This window comes from Anomaloglossus baeobatrachus, chromosome 12 (assembly GCF_048569485.1).
Source record: "Anomaloglossus baeobatrachus isolate aAnoBae1 chromosome 12, aAnoBae1.hap1, whole genome shotgun sequence".
Taxonomy (NCBI): domain Eukaryota; kingdom Metazoa; phylum Chordata; class Amphibia; order Anura; family Aromobatidae; genus Anomaloglossus; species Anomaloglossus baeobatrachus.
Window position 1 is genome coordinate 128596164 of NC_134364.1, and position 19015 is coordinate 128615178.

The window sequence follows — 19015 nt, forward strand, 5'->3', positions numbered from 1 at the left end:
CATTGGCTGAGTGAGTACCACCGTGCCGTGCGGCACCGCGCTGCCCCCGCGACCCTGCACCTCACCAGGCCCCGTAACCCGCCTGCCATCCCTCCCTCACCGGGCCCCGGGATAACCAACCCCCCTACCCACGGAGGGGAGAAACAACATCCAAGCTGCTCCCCGTCACCGCTCCCGGGATCCCCGTCCAGAGCAGCGGTGGTGCCACAACCTCACCACAACCGTGGGTGGCATCACGGCCAATATCCCTAAACCAAACCACCCCCTTTCACTCACGGGCGAGGAGCGCCGCTCGAGTGCCCGGGATCCGGCCCACCACTCGAGCCACCGAGCAGCAGCAGCCGGACCCGAGCAGTGGGTGAGCGCAGCGTCCCCTCCCCGCCCGCAACATCAACATCTCACTTCTGTCAAGATGTTTGTCTGCTGTCAACTGCACTGACTAGCCCCTCCTCCTGGGTTTCTGACTAGCGGATTGGATAAGTCCCGACCAATAGGTGGCCATCCATCAGATCCGTCTCTAGCCTGTTACCCAGTCTGGGAAAAAGGGCATGGATGTGTGTCTTTGAACGGTATTTACCGGCACTGGTCTTCCAGGTATCCGGGGTAAGCTCCGCAACATGAATATGGCGGTGCCTGATGAGAGAAGCAGATTTTGTAAGAGCAGGTCTTGGAAGAGATGTGACACTGCCTACCCTCCCCTTCCTGAAGGGTCTCCGGAGCCTGAAGACCAGGTAAATTCAGGAAATTTCATTATCTGTTTCTGATAACAAGATATTGCACAGATCCTGACACTCAGGATTCTTTGCACCTCATACTCCAAATTGCCATTACCTATCACAGAAACAGGACCTCAGAGTAAATCTGAGAACGATATGACTTGAAGAGAGACTTATCAAACACATTGGTCCTGATTCATCAAGACCATCGATGTTCATGCCGGTCTTCAGGAGAATAGCTGGACTCATTCACTGCTCGTTCTTGGACACCTCTTCATGAATTAGGAGCAAAATGCAAACGCTTTTATGAATGGGGCCTCCAGTATATTTTAATAGATGAAGGACATTTCAGGTGATAAGCTGCAGGGTTAATGATCTCAATTATTTATAAGGACCCTACAATTCCTCACTGTTAGGGGCTAGCCCTTTGAGTCTACGGATCTGTTTAACAAGAAATAGGAAAATAGAAAACGCAAATAGACCTTTAGCAATTAGACCATCAGCAGGAACTGGTTCATAGTCCACAAACATATGGCCAGAAACTTGGGGAGTGTGTCAGCTTTTGGCCTCTTTCACACGCCCGTGATAATCCACGCACGTTTTTCATGGACGTGTCAGAGGTGCGTTTTGCCCTCCGTGACCCGTATTTATGGACTACGTGTGTTCTCCGTGTGTTCTCCGTAATAACACACGGAGAACGGAAACTTTCTGCTCACCTGTCCCTGGCGTTGCTGTCTGTGGCGCTGATCTTCGGTCCTGCCGACTTCCCGCTGCTGCTGCTTCTGGCCGCAGTGAAGTGAATATTCAATGAGCATAATGAGCGGCGGTCGGCAGCAAGTGACAGCAGCGGCAGAGACAGGAAGGCTGGAGAAGGTGAGTAATGTTTTGGGTTTTTTTTCTCACAGACACGTCTTCTCTCCGGCGCGTGTCACACGGAACACATCTGTGTGGTCCGTGTGTGTTACGTGTGATACGTTTGTGTTACGTGTGACACCCGTGATGCCGGAGAGAAAACGGACATGTCGGCGTGAGAAACACACGGACACATGTAAGTACGGAACGGACACACGGTCCGTGCGCAAATACTTACGTGTGTCCAAAACCATAGAAATACCTAGGTCTACGTGTGTACGTGTCTCCGGTACGTGAGAAAACTGCCAAAAACGTACCGGAGGCACATGCGTGTAAAGGGGGCCTTAGGCTGTATGCGCAACACAGAGTTTTTCTGATGCTGCGTTTTTGGCCGCAAAAACGCACAAAAACACAAAAAACGCACCCACGGCAAAAACACATCGGTAAAAAATGCATGCGTTTTTACCGCATTTCGGTGCGTTTTTGGCTGCGTTTTGTTGCGTGTTTGATCACTGCGTTTTGCTGCATTTTTCCAATGCATTGCATGGGTGAAAAACGCAGTCCATTTTTTTTTTTTAGCTCAAAAACGCAGCTAAAAAAAAGTTGTGTGCTGACAGCAAAAATTAAGTCATACACTTTGCTGGGGAAGCAAAGTCATGCAGTTTTACTCACAAAGACGCACCTGAAAAACGCCGCAAAGAACACTCAGTGCGCACATAGCCTTAAAGACTTTAGTATAAGGTCTGAAGGTCACAACAAAATCAAATCTATAAAAGAACAAGGCCCAACTAGCTTATCAAATTCAGTGTCATGCGAGTGTCACTGCGACTGAGGTCCGATCATACGATTGGACCTGAGCTGCGGGGGGCGGGCCGGCACTGAGGAGGGGTGGGCCGGCGCTGCGGAGGGGAGGGAGGTATTTTTCTCCCTCTCTCCTCCATAGCTGGCTATTGCCTTTCTCACCCTGCCCTCGCGGTACACCTGTGTACTGCAAGTGCAGTGCAATTTTTCTCTTGCCCCATAGACTTGAATGGGTGCGAGAGAAAAAAGGATCGCATTTCAGTCGCAACATGCTGCGATTGTTTTCTTGGTCCAATTAGGGCTGAGAAAATAATCACTCATGTGCGCTGACACAGAGTAATATTGGTCCGAGTGGAATGCAATGTTTTATCGCATCCCACTCGCTCCGATTTTCACGCCGTGGGTTTTAGGCCTTAGAGAGGCAAATCTAATAGTGCAGATTCCCATGTGCTGTTGAGTCCATTATATGACGTCCCACAAAGACTTTAAAATAATGAGGACACGTATTATATACCAGTCTCTTTATTGTTACTGGAAACAAAGGCACAGTTCGCCGCCCGGGCCATCACCACACAATGCGGACATCACTTCTTCTTTGCTTTGACCTCACTCTTAACCTGCTTGCTGAGCTCGCTGAGCAGCTTCCAAAAGTCAATAAACGTCAGCTCACTGTCCTGGTTAATATCCAGAGCCTTCATCTTCTCCTGTAATGAGATGTCCTTAGAAAATGGAAAATTTTATGTCAAATCTTGGTCAAGGAATCTCCATCCGCAATGGCATCTGATGCAGAGGAAGCAGCCGAATATCAAAAACATTAGATTGCAAAAGTACGATCCCATGGTTTTGGCTATCAACCACCAGAGGTATCAGGATTCCCATCCTCTATTGCTCTCTTCATATTAACAAGTACAAGGTGGCCATAAAATACCCTAAAACAGTGTTTCTCAACTCCAGTCCTCAAGACCCACCAACAGATCATGTTTTCAGGTTTTCCTCAATCAGGCTTTCAGGAATTCCTTAATGTTGCACAGGTGATGGAATTATCCCCTGTCTAATATTGAGGAAAACCTGAAAACATGATCTGTTGGTGGGTCTTGAGGACTGGAGTTGAGAAACACTGCCCTAAAACAAAGCCAAAAGAAAAAACCAGCTCACCTGCAGGACGTGCACGGATCAGAAAAAACCCAACAGGGAACAAACAAAAAGGGAAAGGATTCAGCACTGAAAATTAACTCAATGCATATTAAAAATACAAACTGTGAACATGGAGGAGACGAAAAACACAACTGGATCTGGTTTACATGTTTCAAGGAACAACCTCTTAATCATTTTGTTTATAAAATCACCTCAGGTGTTTGGAGCGGTGTGCAGACTGACCCCGTGGACAGAATTGGCTGAAAATTGCTATGTATATGCTATTCAAGGCATGGGGAAACGGAAGGCATCGTAAAAAATTTTATACCAAAACTCCCCACAAGGTGAAAAGGTGGCGCTGTATGTGACGCCCTGGCCGAGCCAGGTAGTCACAAATAGGGCCCCGCATTACACCCTTCCCTCACAGGTAACACACAGCCAACCTTAAAACCCTAGTCACCCCCTCAGGGCTTGATAGACACACCAGGGGGCGGAACCAGGCGGTTGGAAGACGCCCACCGAGGAGTTATAGACAGCCCGGGGTGGGGAAAAGTCAGATCAGTTTCAGAGTTCAGAGAGAGTGGAGGTCAGGCCTGTGTCTGGGCCTGAGGAAAACTGACAGGTACCAGGGTAGGAGCCCTGGTGCCTTTGGCTAGGAGGCAGACGGCAGTCTCCGTCTGCAGGAGCCGGGAAGACGGATCAGTGGAACCGAGGTGGACCGGGACGGGGTAGTGGCCCGCCGGTACCGACCCGGGGAACCGATTCGGAAACCGGCGCACACAGGGGGTACTCAGACCCTGAAGCTAGGTCCAGAAGCGACTGGGACTCGTTAATTAACTGATTGCGGCCAGGACTAGAGGTCCTGTCCCACCCAAAGTCCCAACTGAAGGCAACAGCCCACCGAGGGGGATAATAGGCCACCGCCAAGGCTCAGAGATCCTTAGGCGACACTTAGCCGGGAGCAGACTTCTGAAGTTGCAAGCGCAGGTAGTCCACGATTCCAAAACAGGTGCAGGAGAAAGACAGAGACCACCAGCCGGGTGGGGGAACCCGAACACAGCCAGCTGCGGGCACCGACCACCATCACTTTGGTTTACCAGAGACTCGTGTGTGTTTCTAATAGTGAGTACATCAGCACCCTGCGGTAGACCATCTCCCTGCACCACCAGTCCCCAACGGGTCCCGGGGCCACCATCCCTGCCCACGGAGGGTTAACAACTTGCTGCGCAACATCTCCCCCGGGTGCCCCATAATTGCAGCGGTGGTGTCCAATATCACCACATACCGTGGGTGACGTCATGAACTCCGTACGGCTCAGCCCATACATATACGTCCTACACCCACCATCCCATCACTCCCCTTTTCATTTGAAGTGACCACGAGACCTCCGGGTCCGGAGACCCTCGAGCCACCCACAGAAGGACCGGATCCGAGCAGCTCAGCTGCCGAGAGCGGGGCGGTACACTGTACAGTGAGCGCACCTTGCGTCTCTTTGCCGGATGGAGCGCTGTTAGTGCTGTTGTTTTATGAGAATGCCAGGAATGCCACAGCTGCACTGAGAGCCTTTCGTGGTTTGATAGACCTTCACACACATAGCGGTCCAATGGCTGTCAGTTCGCTGAGACAGATGATGACACAACAGAGTTACTGAGTGTTCAGCCAGGGTGCGGGCGACAACCGGTAAACAGAGATGTTGTGGAGGACATTGCCACTGCCGTCATGGAACAGGGCATGACAACCGTGCCGGGAACAGCAGTGCACACAGTGTTTCCAGACAATTGGGGCTCCCGTACAGCACAGTGTGGAAAGTCCTCCGAAAGGTCTTACGGGTATACCCGTACAAAATCAGCCATCAGCAACAACTTCTTCCTCATGACCCTGATACCCGCAAAACATTTGCATTCATGTTTATGGTGAGAGTAGAAGTGGATGGCAATTGGCCATGGAATGGTCTGTGGTGCAATGAATGGAGGAACGGTGAACATAAAACTGTCGCATATGGGCTACTGAAAATCCGCATGTGGTCGAGGGGGGTTCCACTGCATTCACCAAAGGTAACCGTTTGGTGTGGGTTCACCTCATCATTCATCTTCGGACCGTTCTTTTACGAAGAAATGAGGCCAACTGGGGGTTTACCTGTTCCGTGACAGCAGCAAGATACCAGACAATGCTGGAAACAGTGGTTGCTCCACAACCCCAACAGCGGCAGTGTCTTCAGATGACCACCTTCATGCATGATGGAGCACCTCCTCACATCGCAAATCGTGTGAAGAACGATCTGTGTGCACATTTTCCCGATGACAGGATTTTGAGCCGCACCTTTCCCAACACATGGCCACTGCATTCGCCCGATCTCAATCCTTCTGATTTCTGGTTGTGGGGACACTTGGAAGAGCGTGTTTATCGGGGAAATGTCGACACCCTGGCTGACCTCAAAGACCGCATCGTTTTGGAAGTGTGCAGCATCCCACAGACATGTTCTGCATAGGATGCACATGATCACCATGCATGATGGCGGCCATATTGAACAGTTATGCTAGTCTGTGGAACAATTGTGACATCTCCAATTATCAGCACACGTTTTTTGGGACGCTCGCTCACTGTACAGCGCCACTTTTTCACCTGGTGGGGAGTTTTGGTATAAAGCAATTTTAGGTTATTTTATGGCCGCCTTGCATTTCACCGATTTGCTGGACATTACATTTAGGCTCAGACTTACCTTCGTCAGGTGCGGCAGCTCCTCATGACAAAGTTTGATGAATTTATTGATACTCAGAGTTTTTGTCTTGCCCTCCTCTCTGGCGTGGTCAAAAAACCAATTCAATACGGTCACAATGGCACGTTCCAGTTCCGTCTGTGAAGGTGGCATCTTATGCTGTGGAGAACAGTGATATTAAAACACCTGGCACCAAAACCTGGCATCATAAATGAAGGAGCACATGAAATAATAGCAAGACAAGGGAATAGTAGGAAGGGGAAACAGATAGCAGAAAAGGATGAAGAGAGGAGTGCAGCAGAGAGCACAGGCGGACAGTAAGGGCGGCTTTGCACGTTGCAACATCGCACGTGCAATGTCGGTGGGGTCAAATCGAAAGTGACGCACATCCGGCATCACTTTCGACATCGTTGTGTGTAAATCCTAGATGATACAATTAACGAGCGCAAAAGCGTCGTTATCGTATCATCGGTGCAGGCTCCGACTTTTTCATAATTACGCTGCCGCGACAGGTACGATGCTGTTCCTCGTTCCTGCGGCAGCACACATCGCTGTGTATGAATCCGCAGGAGCGAGGAACATCTCCTTACCTGCCGCCGGCGGCTATACGGAAGGAAGGAGGTGGGCGGGATGTTTACATCCTGGTCATCTCCGCCCCTCCACCGCTATTGGCCGCCTGACGCCGCACGACCCGCCACCTTAGGAAGGAGGCGGGTTGCCGGCAAGAGCGACGGTCGCAGGGCAGGTAAGTGCGTGTGAAGCTGCCGTAGCGATAATTTTCGCTACGCCAGCTATCACAAGATATCGTACCTGCAACGGGGGCGGAGACTATCGCGTGCGACATCGCAGCATCGGCTTGCGATGTCGCAACGTGCAAAGCCCGCCTAAAGGGTGCTTTACACACTGCAACACCGCTAACGATATATCGTTGGGGTCACGGTGTTAGTGATGCACATCCGGTGTCGTTAGTGACATCCCAGCGTGTGACACCTAGGAGCGACCTTAAACGATCGCAAAAGAGTTAAAAATCGTTGGTCTGTACTGTACCGCCCCGCACTCGGCTGCAGCCGAGCCGCTCGGGTCCGGGCTCGTTTGGTGGGTGGCTTGAGTGCCTCCGGACCCGGGGGTAACGTTGCTCTGCAAGGGGATGCTGGCGATCTCGATGGGGGTGGTTAGGTAGACACCACCCACGGGACGTGGTGAAGGTGTAGACACCACCACTGTAGTTACAGGGGCAGCCGGGGGAGATGGTCGTGTAGCAAGATGTTAACCCCTCCGTGGGCAGGGATGGTGGCCCCGGGACCCGCTTGGGGAGAGTAGTGGCTGGGCGGTGCAGGGCGGCGCGCGGCCGGATGGCACTGTTGTACTCACGATTACTTACACACACAAGTCTCTGATGAGCAAAGTTGATGGTGGTCGGTGCCCACAGCCGGCTGTGTCTTGTCCCCCACCCGGGTTGGTGGTCCTGGCCTTCTACCTGCACCTTGTTATGTTAGTGTAGACTGCCTGTGCCTTAGCAGCGGGAGTCCGCTCCCCGGCTGTGTATGTACCGGTGGAGTCCGTTTGCCCGCAGGCGCTGGCCCGTGGGATCTCTCTGCCTGTGCGGTGGCTTTCTATCTCCCTCGGTGGGCTGTTGCCTTCTTTCAGGTCTTGGGATGGGAAAGGACCTAAGGTCTAGACCTTAATCAGTGAATTCGACGTGGTCCAGTGGCTTCTGGGCCTCGTTCTGGGTCTGAGTACCCCCCTTGTGCTCCGGTTTCCAGTCGGATCCCTGGTTCAGTACCGGCGGGCCACTACCCTGTCCCGGTCCCTTACGGTTCCACCTGGTCGTCTTCCCGGCTCCTGCAGGCCAGGCCACCGCCTGCCTCCTAGCCAAGGTACCAGGGCTACGACCCTGGCACCTGTCAGTTTCCGCTGCAGACCTGTCACCACAGGCCTGCTGCGCACTCCTCTCAACTCCGCTGTCAACTCAACTGACTGACTACTGAACCCAACTCAACTACTTTCTCCTGCCTCAGGCCCTCTAAACTCCTCGGTGGGCATGGCCAACCGCCTGGCTCCGCCCCCTGGCGTGACCATCAAGCTCTGAGGGAGGTGACTAGGTTTTTCATGTGGATGGCTGCTGTTACCTTTTTAGGGGGACGGGTGTTATGCAAGGGCCTACCTGTGACTAACTGGCTAGTCCAGGGCGTCACAGTAACACGTCGTTCATTTACCAAAAATCGTTGTCTCGTCAGTAGCGAGGTTGTTCGTCGTTCCTGCGGCACCACACATCGCTATGTGTGACACCGCAGGAACGACGAACATCTCATTACCTGCCGTCCACCGGCAATGAGGAAGGAAGGAGGTGGGCGGCATGTTCAGGCCGCTCATCTCCTCCTCCCCTCCTCTGCTATTGGGCGGCCGCTTAGTGACGCCGCAGTGATGTTGCTATGACGCCGAACGCACCTACCCCATGAAGGAGGGATTGTTCGGCGGTCACAGCAACATCACTGTAAAGGTATGTGCGTGTGACGCTGCCGTAGCGATAATGTTTGCTACGGCAGCGATCACCAAATGTCGCACGAACGACGGGGGTGGGTGCTATCGCGCACGACATCGTGTTAAGCACCCTTAAGACAGAAGCTCACACCCGGGCTTGTTCTGCACTGACTGCTCACTCACATAGATGTAGCTGTATTTCAGCCCCACCACGCCCTTAAATCCTGGCACCAGAACAGTCCCCCAGTAAGGAGTGACCCTCGCCACCCATCTCAGACAGCCAACACCTTTACTAACTCTTCTCTACTCTAACTAGGGAGGATGGCACACATGAGTCACCTTCCAATATGGCATCATTCATGCCATGTGGTGTAGACCGTGCACCCCACCACCATCTGAGCCAATCAGATCCCTGTACAAGATCTTGTACACAGCAGATCCCTATTTGGTGTCATAGTAAATGCCTGGCATATAATACAGACCGTCACTGGATAATTCTGAAGATCATGTAAGGAATGTGTAGAACATGGGAGAGTCACCATCAACCGGTCTAATCGAAGACCTGTCCCATCATTTGATGTGTTTTACATGTGAACTTTGATATTGTGGACGCTCCTATATACCTCATATGTCCTGATCCTGAGAATGAGGGTACGGACTTGCCTATGACTCAAGCGAGTCTCGCATCGGTATCACCCGGCACGGCCACGCACTCTCCTGACAGGAGGGCCTCAACTGCATAGAAATACATGCAGCCGACCGCTCCTGTCCGGAGAGTGTGCGCCGTGCCGGGTGCTATCGATGCGAGACTCGCATAAGTCATAGGCAAGTGGAACCGTACCATGAGTGATACAGTCCTCATACAGGGCACATGATGTTTTTTGCACAGACCAGGATGTGTCCAGTATCACTCGATGGCCTGGAGCCAGTGTCATTCCTCTACATATGTAGGTGACCAATGGAAACTTCTCTTCTGTAAAACCTCATTCAGACGTATGGATTTCATGTACAGTACATGTACTATTCATGTTTTTCACTGATTGTACATGCACCAATTATAATCTTTGGTGCTGATCATTTATTTGATACGAGTGTGTACCCGTGACTGAATAACTCAAGTTCTTCAATACCTATGGATAAACCACGTGTAGGTCGGGTCTTATTAGTACTTTACTTGCTCAATGGCATCTGAATGATTTTGGGAGAAGAAATGGTAGACGGGCCTCTCCTTGACAGATACGCAAAGGAACAAAATTTTGACGCTTGCCCATAAGACCTCAATAAGCTCCAGACTTCAGGAATCCAATTACAAACTCTTGTCGAGGTGGTATAGGGTCCCAACCAGGGTACACAAGATGTTTCCTGGTGTAGACCCTCGCTGTTGGAGATGTGGGACGGCTGAGGGGGACTTTGTGCACATATTCTGGTCGTGTCCGGCCCTCCGAGGGTTCTGGAGCGGAGTGGGGGAGGTGATCAAACACGTGACTGGAACAACGCAGACCCTGGGTCCGGAGTTGTTCCTTCTTCAACTGACTGAGATGTCCGTCTCTGCGTACAAACAGTCGCTTCTGCACTTTCTAGTGATGGCGGCCAGGTCATGCATCCCCTTGAAGTGGAAGTCGGACGCCCCCCCTACTCTGTCCCTTTGGGCCTCCAGGGTCAGGGAGCTTCTACAGATGGAGGACTTGACCTCCTCCCTGCATGATCGGTATGAGCGCTTCCGCGGGATCTGGCTTCCCTGGTTGCAATTTAAGTTTTCTAGTGAATACGACCTCCTGCTGTGTGATGCGTAGGATGAGCGTACCCCCTCTGTCGCTGGCCCTTCCCCCTGGCAAACCCACCCCCTCAAATTAAAAGGGGGGTTGGGTTTTTTTTTTTTCTCTCTCCCCTCCCCTCCCCATACTCTCTCCCCTCCTTCTCCCCTTCTCTCACCTTATCCCCCTTTTTCCTTTTCCTTTTCCTCTCTCTTCCTCCTTTCCCACCTTCCTTCCGCTCTGCCTTATCCCCTTCCCTTTCCACTCTTCCTCTATATTCCCCCCTTTTCTTTTTTCTCAGCTGGTGCGAAACCTTCACTGCTCAGAGTTGTCTGAGTCATCTTTAGGCACTCTTGCCTCCTTTTCTGTACTTCTCTTCTTGTCTTTGATAAAAATTGAAAAAGAACGGACCCGTTAGTCAATTTGTGGGGTTGGCACAGTTGTAAGTGATTTTGTATTGAGATGTATTATCCCAAACTCTGTTGAACTGATTTTGTCTGTTATGTCAACTGACTGCTTTATGGTTTGCAAGAGTCTGTTGTATAAATAAAGAATTTAAAAAAAAAAAAAAAAAAAAAGAAATGGTAGACGTGCATGTTAATGCCGGCTGCCCGGAGGACTCCGGAGCATCTGCACCAGATTGCTAAAAGCCTGAAGAGATGACTATTGTATTTGTTTGTTTTTTTGGGGTTTTTTTTTGTATTTTTTTAAGGCATTTGCTGATTTTTGTGAACTCTCAAATAACCCCTTTAAGTTAAGAATATTAGCACAACCCCATAAATAAAGCATGATATTCATTCCCTCCCGTGGTAGCTACATTCTGCTATATGAAATCTAAAAAAATCGGCACCCCTCCAGATCACAGCAAGAACTTATTATTTATATCATGGCTGTAATATTTTATAGACTTGTGTATCAGATGCAACTTCTATTAATATTTGGCCACTAGGTGGCGCTGTCCTGAAGCTTGCACTTCACACCCATCAAACAATACACGCAAAATCCAGTAATGATTCTTGTTCATATATCTGGATAGAGTAAATGTTAGATCGCCCAACACAACAGTAATACACAAGACACAACCCAGCATACTGATTACCCCCATCATCTGCGGAGGGGCGATGTGGGATATACTGTATGTAATGACCTAACATTGTATATACACCATGTTCCAAATTATTATGCAAATTATATTTTTCTCTCATTTTCCTAAATGCTGGGTGCAAATGACCATCAGTCTAATAGAAGTCATCACCCATTAGAGGATACATGGAATTTTATTGAAGAAACCTCCCAATGATAACAGTATAATCTTCCTGTTCCAAATTATTAGGCACCGTAGAGTTTCTAAATATTTTATGTTTTAAAGAACTGAAAATGCTGATTTGTGGAATTTGCGCATTAGGAGGTCACATTCACTGAAATAAAAAGCTATTTAAATCCAAAACATCCTATCAGGCCAAGTTACATGTAACATAGGAACCCTTCTTTGCTGTCACCTTCACAATTCTTGCATCCATTGAACTTGTGAGTTTTTGGGGAGTTTCTGTTTGAATTTCTTGGCATGATGTCAGAATCGCCTCCCAGAGCTGCTGTTCTGATGTGATTGGCCTCCCACCCTCGTAGATCTTTTGCTTGATGATACTCCAAAGGTTCTCTATAGGGTTGAGGTCAGGGGAAGATGGTGACCACACCATGAGTTTATCTCCTTTTATGCCCATAGCAGACAATGACACAGAGGTATTATTTGCAGCATGAGATGGTGCACTGTCATGCATGAAGATGATTTTGCTCCTGAAGGCACATTTCTGCTTTTTGTACTATGGAAAAAAAATATCAGTCGGAAACTCTCTATACTTTGCAAAAGTCATTTTCACACCTTCAGGAACCCTAAAGGGCCCAACCAGATGTCTTTCCATGACTCCTCCACCTCCTTGCTGACGTCGCAGCCTTGTTGGGACATGGTGGCCGTCCACCAACCATCCACTACTCCATCCATCTGGACCATCAAGGGTTGTTCGACACTCATCAGTAAACAAGACTGTTTGAAAATTAGTCTTCATGTGTGTATGGTCCCACTGCAACGGTTTCTGCTTGTGAGCACTGGTTAGGGGTGGCCGAATAGTAGGTTTATGCACCACATTAAGACTTTGAAGGATCCTACACCTTGAGGTTCGAGGGACTCCAGAGGCTCAGCAGCTTCAAATATCTGTTTGCGGTTTGTAATGGCTTTTTAGCAGCTGCTCTCTTAATCCGATGGACTTGCCTGGCAGAAACCTTCCTCATTCTGCCTTTATCAGCACGAACACGAATGTGCTCAGAATCAGCCACAAATCTCTTCACAGTACCATGATCACACTTAAGTTTTTGTGAAATATCTAATGTTTTCATCCCTTGTCCAAGGCATTGCACTATTTGATACTTTTTGGTAGCAGAGAGATACTTTTTCTTTCCCATGTTACTTGAAAACTGTGGCTGCTTAATATTGTGGAGCATCCAGTTTTCCTTTTATCGGGCCTCACCTGGAAACTAATATCACAGGTATCTGAGATTGATTTCAGTGATCCAAAGAACCCTGAGACACAAGACCATCAATGAGCTTCATTGAAAAGATGCAGTGCAGTAATACAGTGCCTACAAGTAGTCTTCAACCCCCTGCAGATTTAGCAGGTTTGATAAGATGCAAATAAGTTAGAGCCTGCAAACTTCAAACAAGAGCAGGATTTATTAACAGATGCATAAATCTTACAAACCAACAAGTTATGTTGCTCAGTTAAATTTTAATAAATTTTCAACATAAAAGTGTGGGTCAATTATTATTCAACCCCTAGGTTTAATATTTTGTGGAATAACCCTTGTTTGCAATTACAGCTAATAATCGTCTTTTATAAGACATGATCAGGCCGGCACAGGTCTCTGGAGTTATCTTGGCCCACTCCTCCATGCAGATCTTCTCCAAGTTATCTAGGTTCTTTGGGTGTCTCATGTGGACTTTAATCTTGAGCTCCTTCCACAAGTTTTCAATTGGGTTAAGGTCAGGAGACTGACTAGGCCACTGCAACACCTTGATTTTTTCCCTCTTGAACCAGGCCTTGATTTTCTTGGCTGTATGCTTTGGGTCGTTGTCTTGTTGGAAGATGAAATGACGACCCATCTTAAGATCCTTAATGGAGGAGCGGAGGTTCTTAGCCAAAATCTCCAGGTAGGCCGTGCTATCTACCTTCCCATGCATGCGGACCAGATGGCTAGGCCCCTTGGCTGAGAAACAGTCCCACAGCATGATGCTGCCACCACCATGCTTGACTGTAGGGATGGTATTCTTGGGGTCGTATGCAGTACCATCCAGTCTCCAAACGTCACGTGTGTGGTTGGCACCAAAGATCTCGATCTTGGTCTCATCAGACCAGAGAACCTTGAACCAGTCTGTCTCAGAGTCCTCCAAGTGATCATGAGCAAACTGTACACGAGCCTTGACATGACGCTTTGAAAGTAAAGGTACCTTATGGGCTCGTCTGGAACGGAGACCATTGCGGTGGAGTACGTTACTTATGGTATTGACTGAAACCAATGTCCCCACTGCCATGAGATCTTCCCGGAGCTCCTTCCTTGTTGTCCTTGGGTTAGCCTTGACTCTTCGGACAAGCCTGGCCTCGGCACGGGAGGAAACTTTCAAAGGCTGTCCAGGCCATGGAAGGCTAACAGTAGTTCCATAAGCCTTCCACTTCCGGATGATGCTCCCAACAGTGGAGACAGGTAGGCCCAACTCCTTGGAAAGGGTTTCGTACCCCTTGCCAGCCTTGTGACCCTCCACGATCTTGTCTCTGATGGCCTTGGAATGCTCCTTTGTCTTTCCCATGTTGACCATGTATGAGTGCTGTTCACAAGTTTGGAGAGGGTCTTAATTAGTCAGAAAAGGCTGGAAAAAGAGATAATTAATCCAAACATGTGAAGCTCATTGTTCTTTGTGCCTGAAATACTTCTTAATACTTTAGGGGAACCAAACAGAATTCTGGTGGTTTGAGGGGTTGAATAATAAATGACCCTCTGAATAAACTTTTCTCAATTTAAAAAAAAAAATAAAAAAGAAATAACATTATTTTTTGCTGCATTTCACACTTCCAGGCTGATCTACAGTCCAAATGTCACAATGCCAAGTTAATTCCGAATGTGCAAACCTGCTAAATCTGCAGGGGGTTGAATACTACTTGTAGGCACTGTATGTGGCTCTATTCTATATTCAGTGTGTCCACCCATATCCTGTCCACCGCTATTAACTTGAGAACGGCGGCAGCTATAGGCATAGAAGTGGTGTCTAGGTATAGTAAAGTAGCCATGCGCTACGCAATGAAACCACCTATAGCGCCACCTGGTGGAAAACAACAGAGTTAGCATTTTTATCTCGAAAACGGAACGAGATAGAGAAAAAAAGTGAATTACAAAGTTGCAGGGCATCATCAATTCAATACGAATCGACACCTTGCATACAGAAATGCTATGATTAGAACGTGTAAAACTCACAAGGCTGCGGACGTGAAGCGATACCTCATGGAGACCTTCCTACAAGTCATTGGGTATGGTGGCTGTGTGGAGTGGCCTCCACTCACCTGACCTGACCCCATTGGACTTCTTTCTGTGAGGTCACATCAAACAGCAGGTGTATGTGTCGCGGGCGGAGGAGGGGACACTGCGCTCACCCACTGCTCGGGTCCGGCTGCTGCTGCTGCTGCTCGGTGGTGGCTCAAGCGGTGGGCTGGATCCCGGGGACTCGAGCGGCGCTCCTCGCCCATGAGTGAAAGTTGGTGGTGTGGTTTGGGGATATTGTCCGTGACGCCACCCACGGTTGTGGTGAGGTTGTGACACCACCCATGCTCTGGACGGGGATCCCGGGAGCGATGACAGGGAGCAGCTTGGATGTTAGTTCTCCCCTCTGTGGGTAGGGGGGTTGGTTGTCCCGGGGCCCCGGTGAGGGTTAGGGATGGCAGGCGGGTTACGTGGCCTGGTGAGGTGCAGGGTCGCGGGGGCAGCGTGGTGCCACACGGCACAGTGGTACTCACTCAGCCAATGAATAATGCAGAGTCTCCGGTAAAACAAACGGCTGGATGGACGGGTCCCACAGACGGCTGCGGTGCTTCTCCCGGTAGGTTGACGATGACTGCCTTTCCCTGCACCTGCGTTGTGTTTACGGTTCCAATGACTTCCCACCGATAACCTGCTGCCCAGCTTGGATGGATGCCGAGGGAGCCCCTTTTGCCCGCAGGCTCTGGCCCTGGGAACTGTAGCCTTGGCGGTGACTGTGTTTCCCTCTACGGTGTGAGCTGTTGCCTTCAATCGGGTCTTGACTGCTGGGAAACCCCGGAGGTTCCATTCGCTAACGGATTTGATCAGTTTTACGGCGACTCCTAGCCTGGTCGGGGTCCGTAGGCCCTGCCGGATGGTGCTGGCTTCTCTTCACTCCCCGATCCAGTACCGGCGGGCCACCGCCTGTCCACGGTCCATACGGTTCACTCAAATCAGCCTCTCCTGCAGACAGTCACCACCATCTGCCAACCTTGCTGTACGTGCCCAGACACAGTCAGTCTCCTCTACTGCCACTTCACTTCTCCACTCCCTAACTGAACTGAACCTTTTTCCCGCCTCCAGGACTGTGAACTCCTCGGTGGGCGGGGCCAACCGCCTGGCCCACCCCCTGGTGTGGACATCAGCCCCTGGAGGCAGGCAACAAGGATTTGTGTTTGGCTTCGGTGTGCCTAGCCGGGGTGTGGGGTGTGTTGTTGTAGTACCTGTGACGTCCTGGCTTGTCCAGGGCGCCACATATGCGACCCCTCCACCAATATTGCAGGACCTATGACGACGTATCACAGATGCTTGTATAAACGTGTCCCCTACCATATTGCACAACGTGCAGCAAGACACAGTATGCTGTGCAGAGTCCAGATGTGCATTGCAGCTGACGGGGGCCACTGAGCATCAAAGTTACATGAGCGACATATGCGTGACCAGCATTCAATGTTTTTGGGGGGTTCATGGGTTTCATATCATAGCATTTCTGTATGCAAGGTGTCGATTCATATTGAAATGATGTCCTACAACTTTGTAGTTCACTTTTTTTCTCTATCTCGTTCCGTTTTCGAGATAAAAATGCTAACTCCGTTGTTTTCCACCAGGTGGTGCTATAGGTGGTTTCATTGCATAGCGCATGGCTACTTTACCTAGACACCACTTCTATGCCTATAGCTGCCGCCGTTCTCAAGTGAATGGCAGTGGACAGGATATGGGTGGACACACTGTATAGTCTGCACCTTCTGAATGTAATGGACACGACAGGATGGATCTTCAGTACAAACCTCGTCCATCTGTTGGCTCATCTTCAGGACAATCTCCTCAATCAATGTCCAGTACTCGTCAAAACTCATCTTGCCATCCTTGTCCTTATCCAAGGCCTGGAACGTCTCCTCAACCGACTCTTTTATCCATGTGTGCTGCGGACACAGAAAACAGAGAATAAGAACGGAATTACCTCCAGTGTAATATCAAAAGACCAGAATCCACAAACACAAAACAGCATAAAAATGCAAAACAGACCCCCTGCACTGCCACTGGCTACAGAAGAAGGCCTGACACATCCAACAGTTACCTACGACAAACCGCAAATTCCAATAACTACTCCAATCACATTCTCCTCATATACAGAATAGAGAATGTGCACACATCGTGCATGGTGCTATACTGGTTATAATCTTGTACATAGGGGGCAGTATTATAGTAGTTATATTCTTGTACATAGGAGCAGTATTATAGTAGTTATATTCTTGTACATAGGGGGCGGTATTATAGTAGTTATATTCTTGTACATAGGAGGCAGTATTATAGTAGTTATATTCTTGTACATAGGGGCCGTATTATAGTAGTTATATTCTTGTACATAGGGGCCGTATTATAGTAGTTATATTCTTGTACATAGGGGCCGTATTATAGTAGTTATATTCTTGTACATAGGAGGCAGTATTATAGTAGTTATATTCTTGTACATAGGGGCCGTATTATAGTAGTTATATTCTTGTACATAGGGGCCGTATTATAGTAGTTATATTCTTGTACATAGGGGCCGTATTATAGTAGTTACATTCTTGTACATAGGGGGCAGTATTACAGTAGTTATATTCTTGTACATAGGAGGCAGTATTATAGTAGTTATATTCTTGTACATAGGGGCCGTATTATAGTAGTTATATTCTTGTACATAGGGGCCGTATTATAGTAGTTATATTCTTGTACATAGGGGCCGTATTATAGTAGTTATATTCTTGTACATAGGGGCCGTATTATAGTAGTTATATTTTTGTACATAGGGGCCGTATTATAGTAGTTATATTCTTGTACATAGGGGCCGTATTATAGTAGTTATATTCTTGTACATAGGAGGCAGTATTATAGTAGTTATATTCTTGTACATAGGAGGCAGTATTATAGTAGTTATATTCTTGTACATAGGGGCAGTATTATAGTAGTTATAATCTTGTACATAGGAGCAGTATTATAGTAGTTATAATCTTGTACATAAGGGCAGTATTATAGTACTTATAATCTTGTACATAAGGGCAGTATTATAGTAGTTATATTCTTGTACATAGGGGCCGTATTATAGTAGTTATATTCTTGTACATAGGGGCCGTATTATAGTAGTTATATTTTTGTACATAGGGGCCGTATTATAGTAGTTATATTCTTGTACATAGGGGCCGTATTATAGTAGTTATATTCTTGTACATAGGGGGCAGTATTATAGTAGTTATATTCTTGTACATAGGAGGCAGTATTATAGTAGTTATATTCTTGTACATAGGGGCAGTATTATAGTAGTTATAATCTTGTACATAGGAGCAGTATTATAGTAGTTATAATCTTGTACATAGGGGCAGTATTATAGTAGTTATAATCTTGTACATAGGAGCAGTATTATAGTAGTTATATTCTTGTACATAGGGAGCAGTATTATAGTAGTTATATTCTTGTACATAGGGGCAGTATTATAGTAGTTATATTCTTGTACATAGGGGGCAGTATTATAGTAGATATATTCTTGTACATAGGTACAGTATTATAACAGTTATATATAACAGGTGGTATGTGCTTGTTACTCACAGTGAGGACATTAGACAACTCCTGCGTCAGGATCTCTTTGAACTCCTTCTTATTCATCTTGTCATGTTTCCTTCCTTTCTTGGCGTAGTCGTAATATTTATGGATCAAAGTCTCAATAGCGGATTCTAGTTCGCTGTAGCCGGACGCCATCAGTGCACAGGGCTCGGCTCCTACTGGTAGAGTAGTCCAATAACTTTGGGAGCTGTGAGGGTTCTGTACTACATACAAGGGTTTCATTTATTATAATAGCTGTTGTCTGTTTGGTCCCCGGAGATGTGTAATCATCATGGAGAAACGGACGATTACATTGGTATTATTTATAACCTGACTGACTTGTAACATGATGTATCAAAACAAGTCCTGCCTTTGATCAATGTCCATGAGATTCAACTCACCAATAATCCCCCTTATATAGTACC

At 48.2% G+C, this 19015-nt stretch overlaps 1 protein-coding gene across 1 annotated transcript; it reads right to left on the reverse strand.

Annotated features, from left to right (window-relative positions):
* Positions 1 to 2953: 2953 nt before the first annotated feature.
* LOC142257891 (protein S100-A9-like) lies at positions 2954 to 18764 on the reverse strand. Its single transcript, XM_075330161.1, has 4 exons — positions 18597 to 18764; positions 16799 to 16933; positions 6223 to 6378; positions 2954 to 3088 (listed from the first exon to the last, which is right to left on the reverse strand). Exons 1-4 carry the CDS (start codon positions 18744 to 18746, stop codon positions 2954 to 2956), a joined length of 576 nt encoding a protein of 191 aa, XP_075186276.1. The 5' UTR covers positions 18747 to 18764.
* Positions 18765 to 19015: the final 251 nt, after the last annotated feature.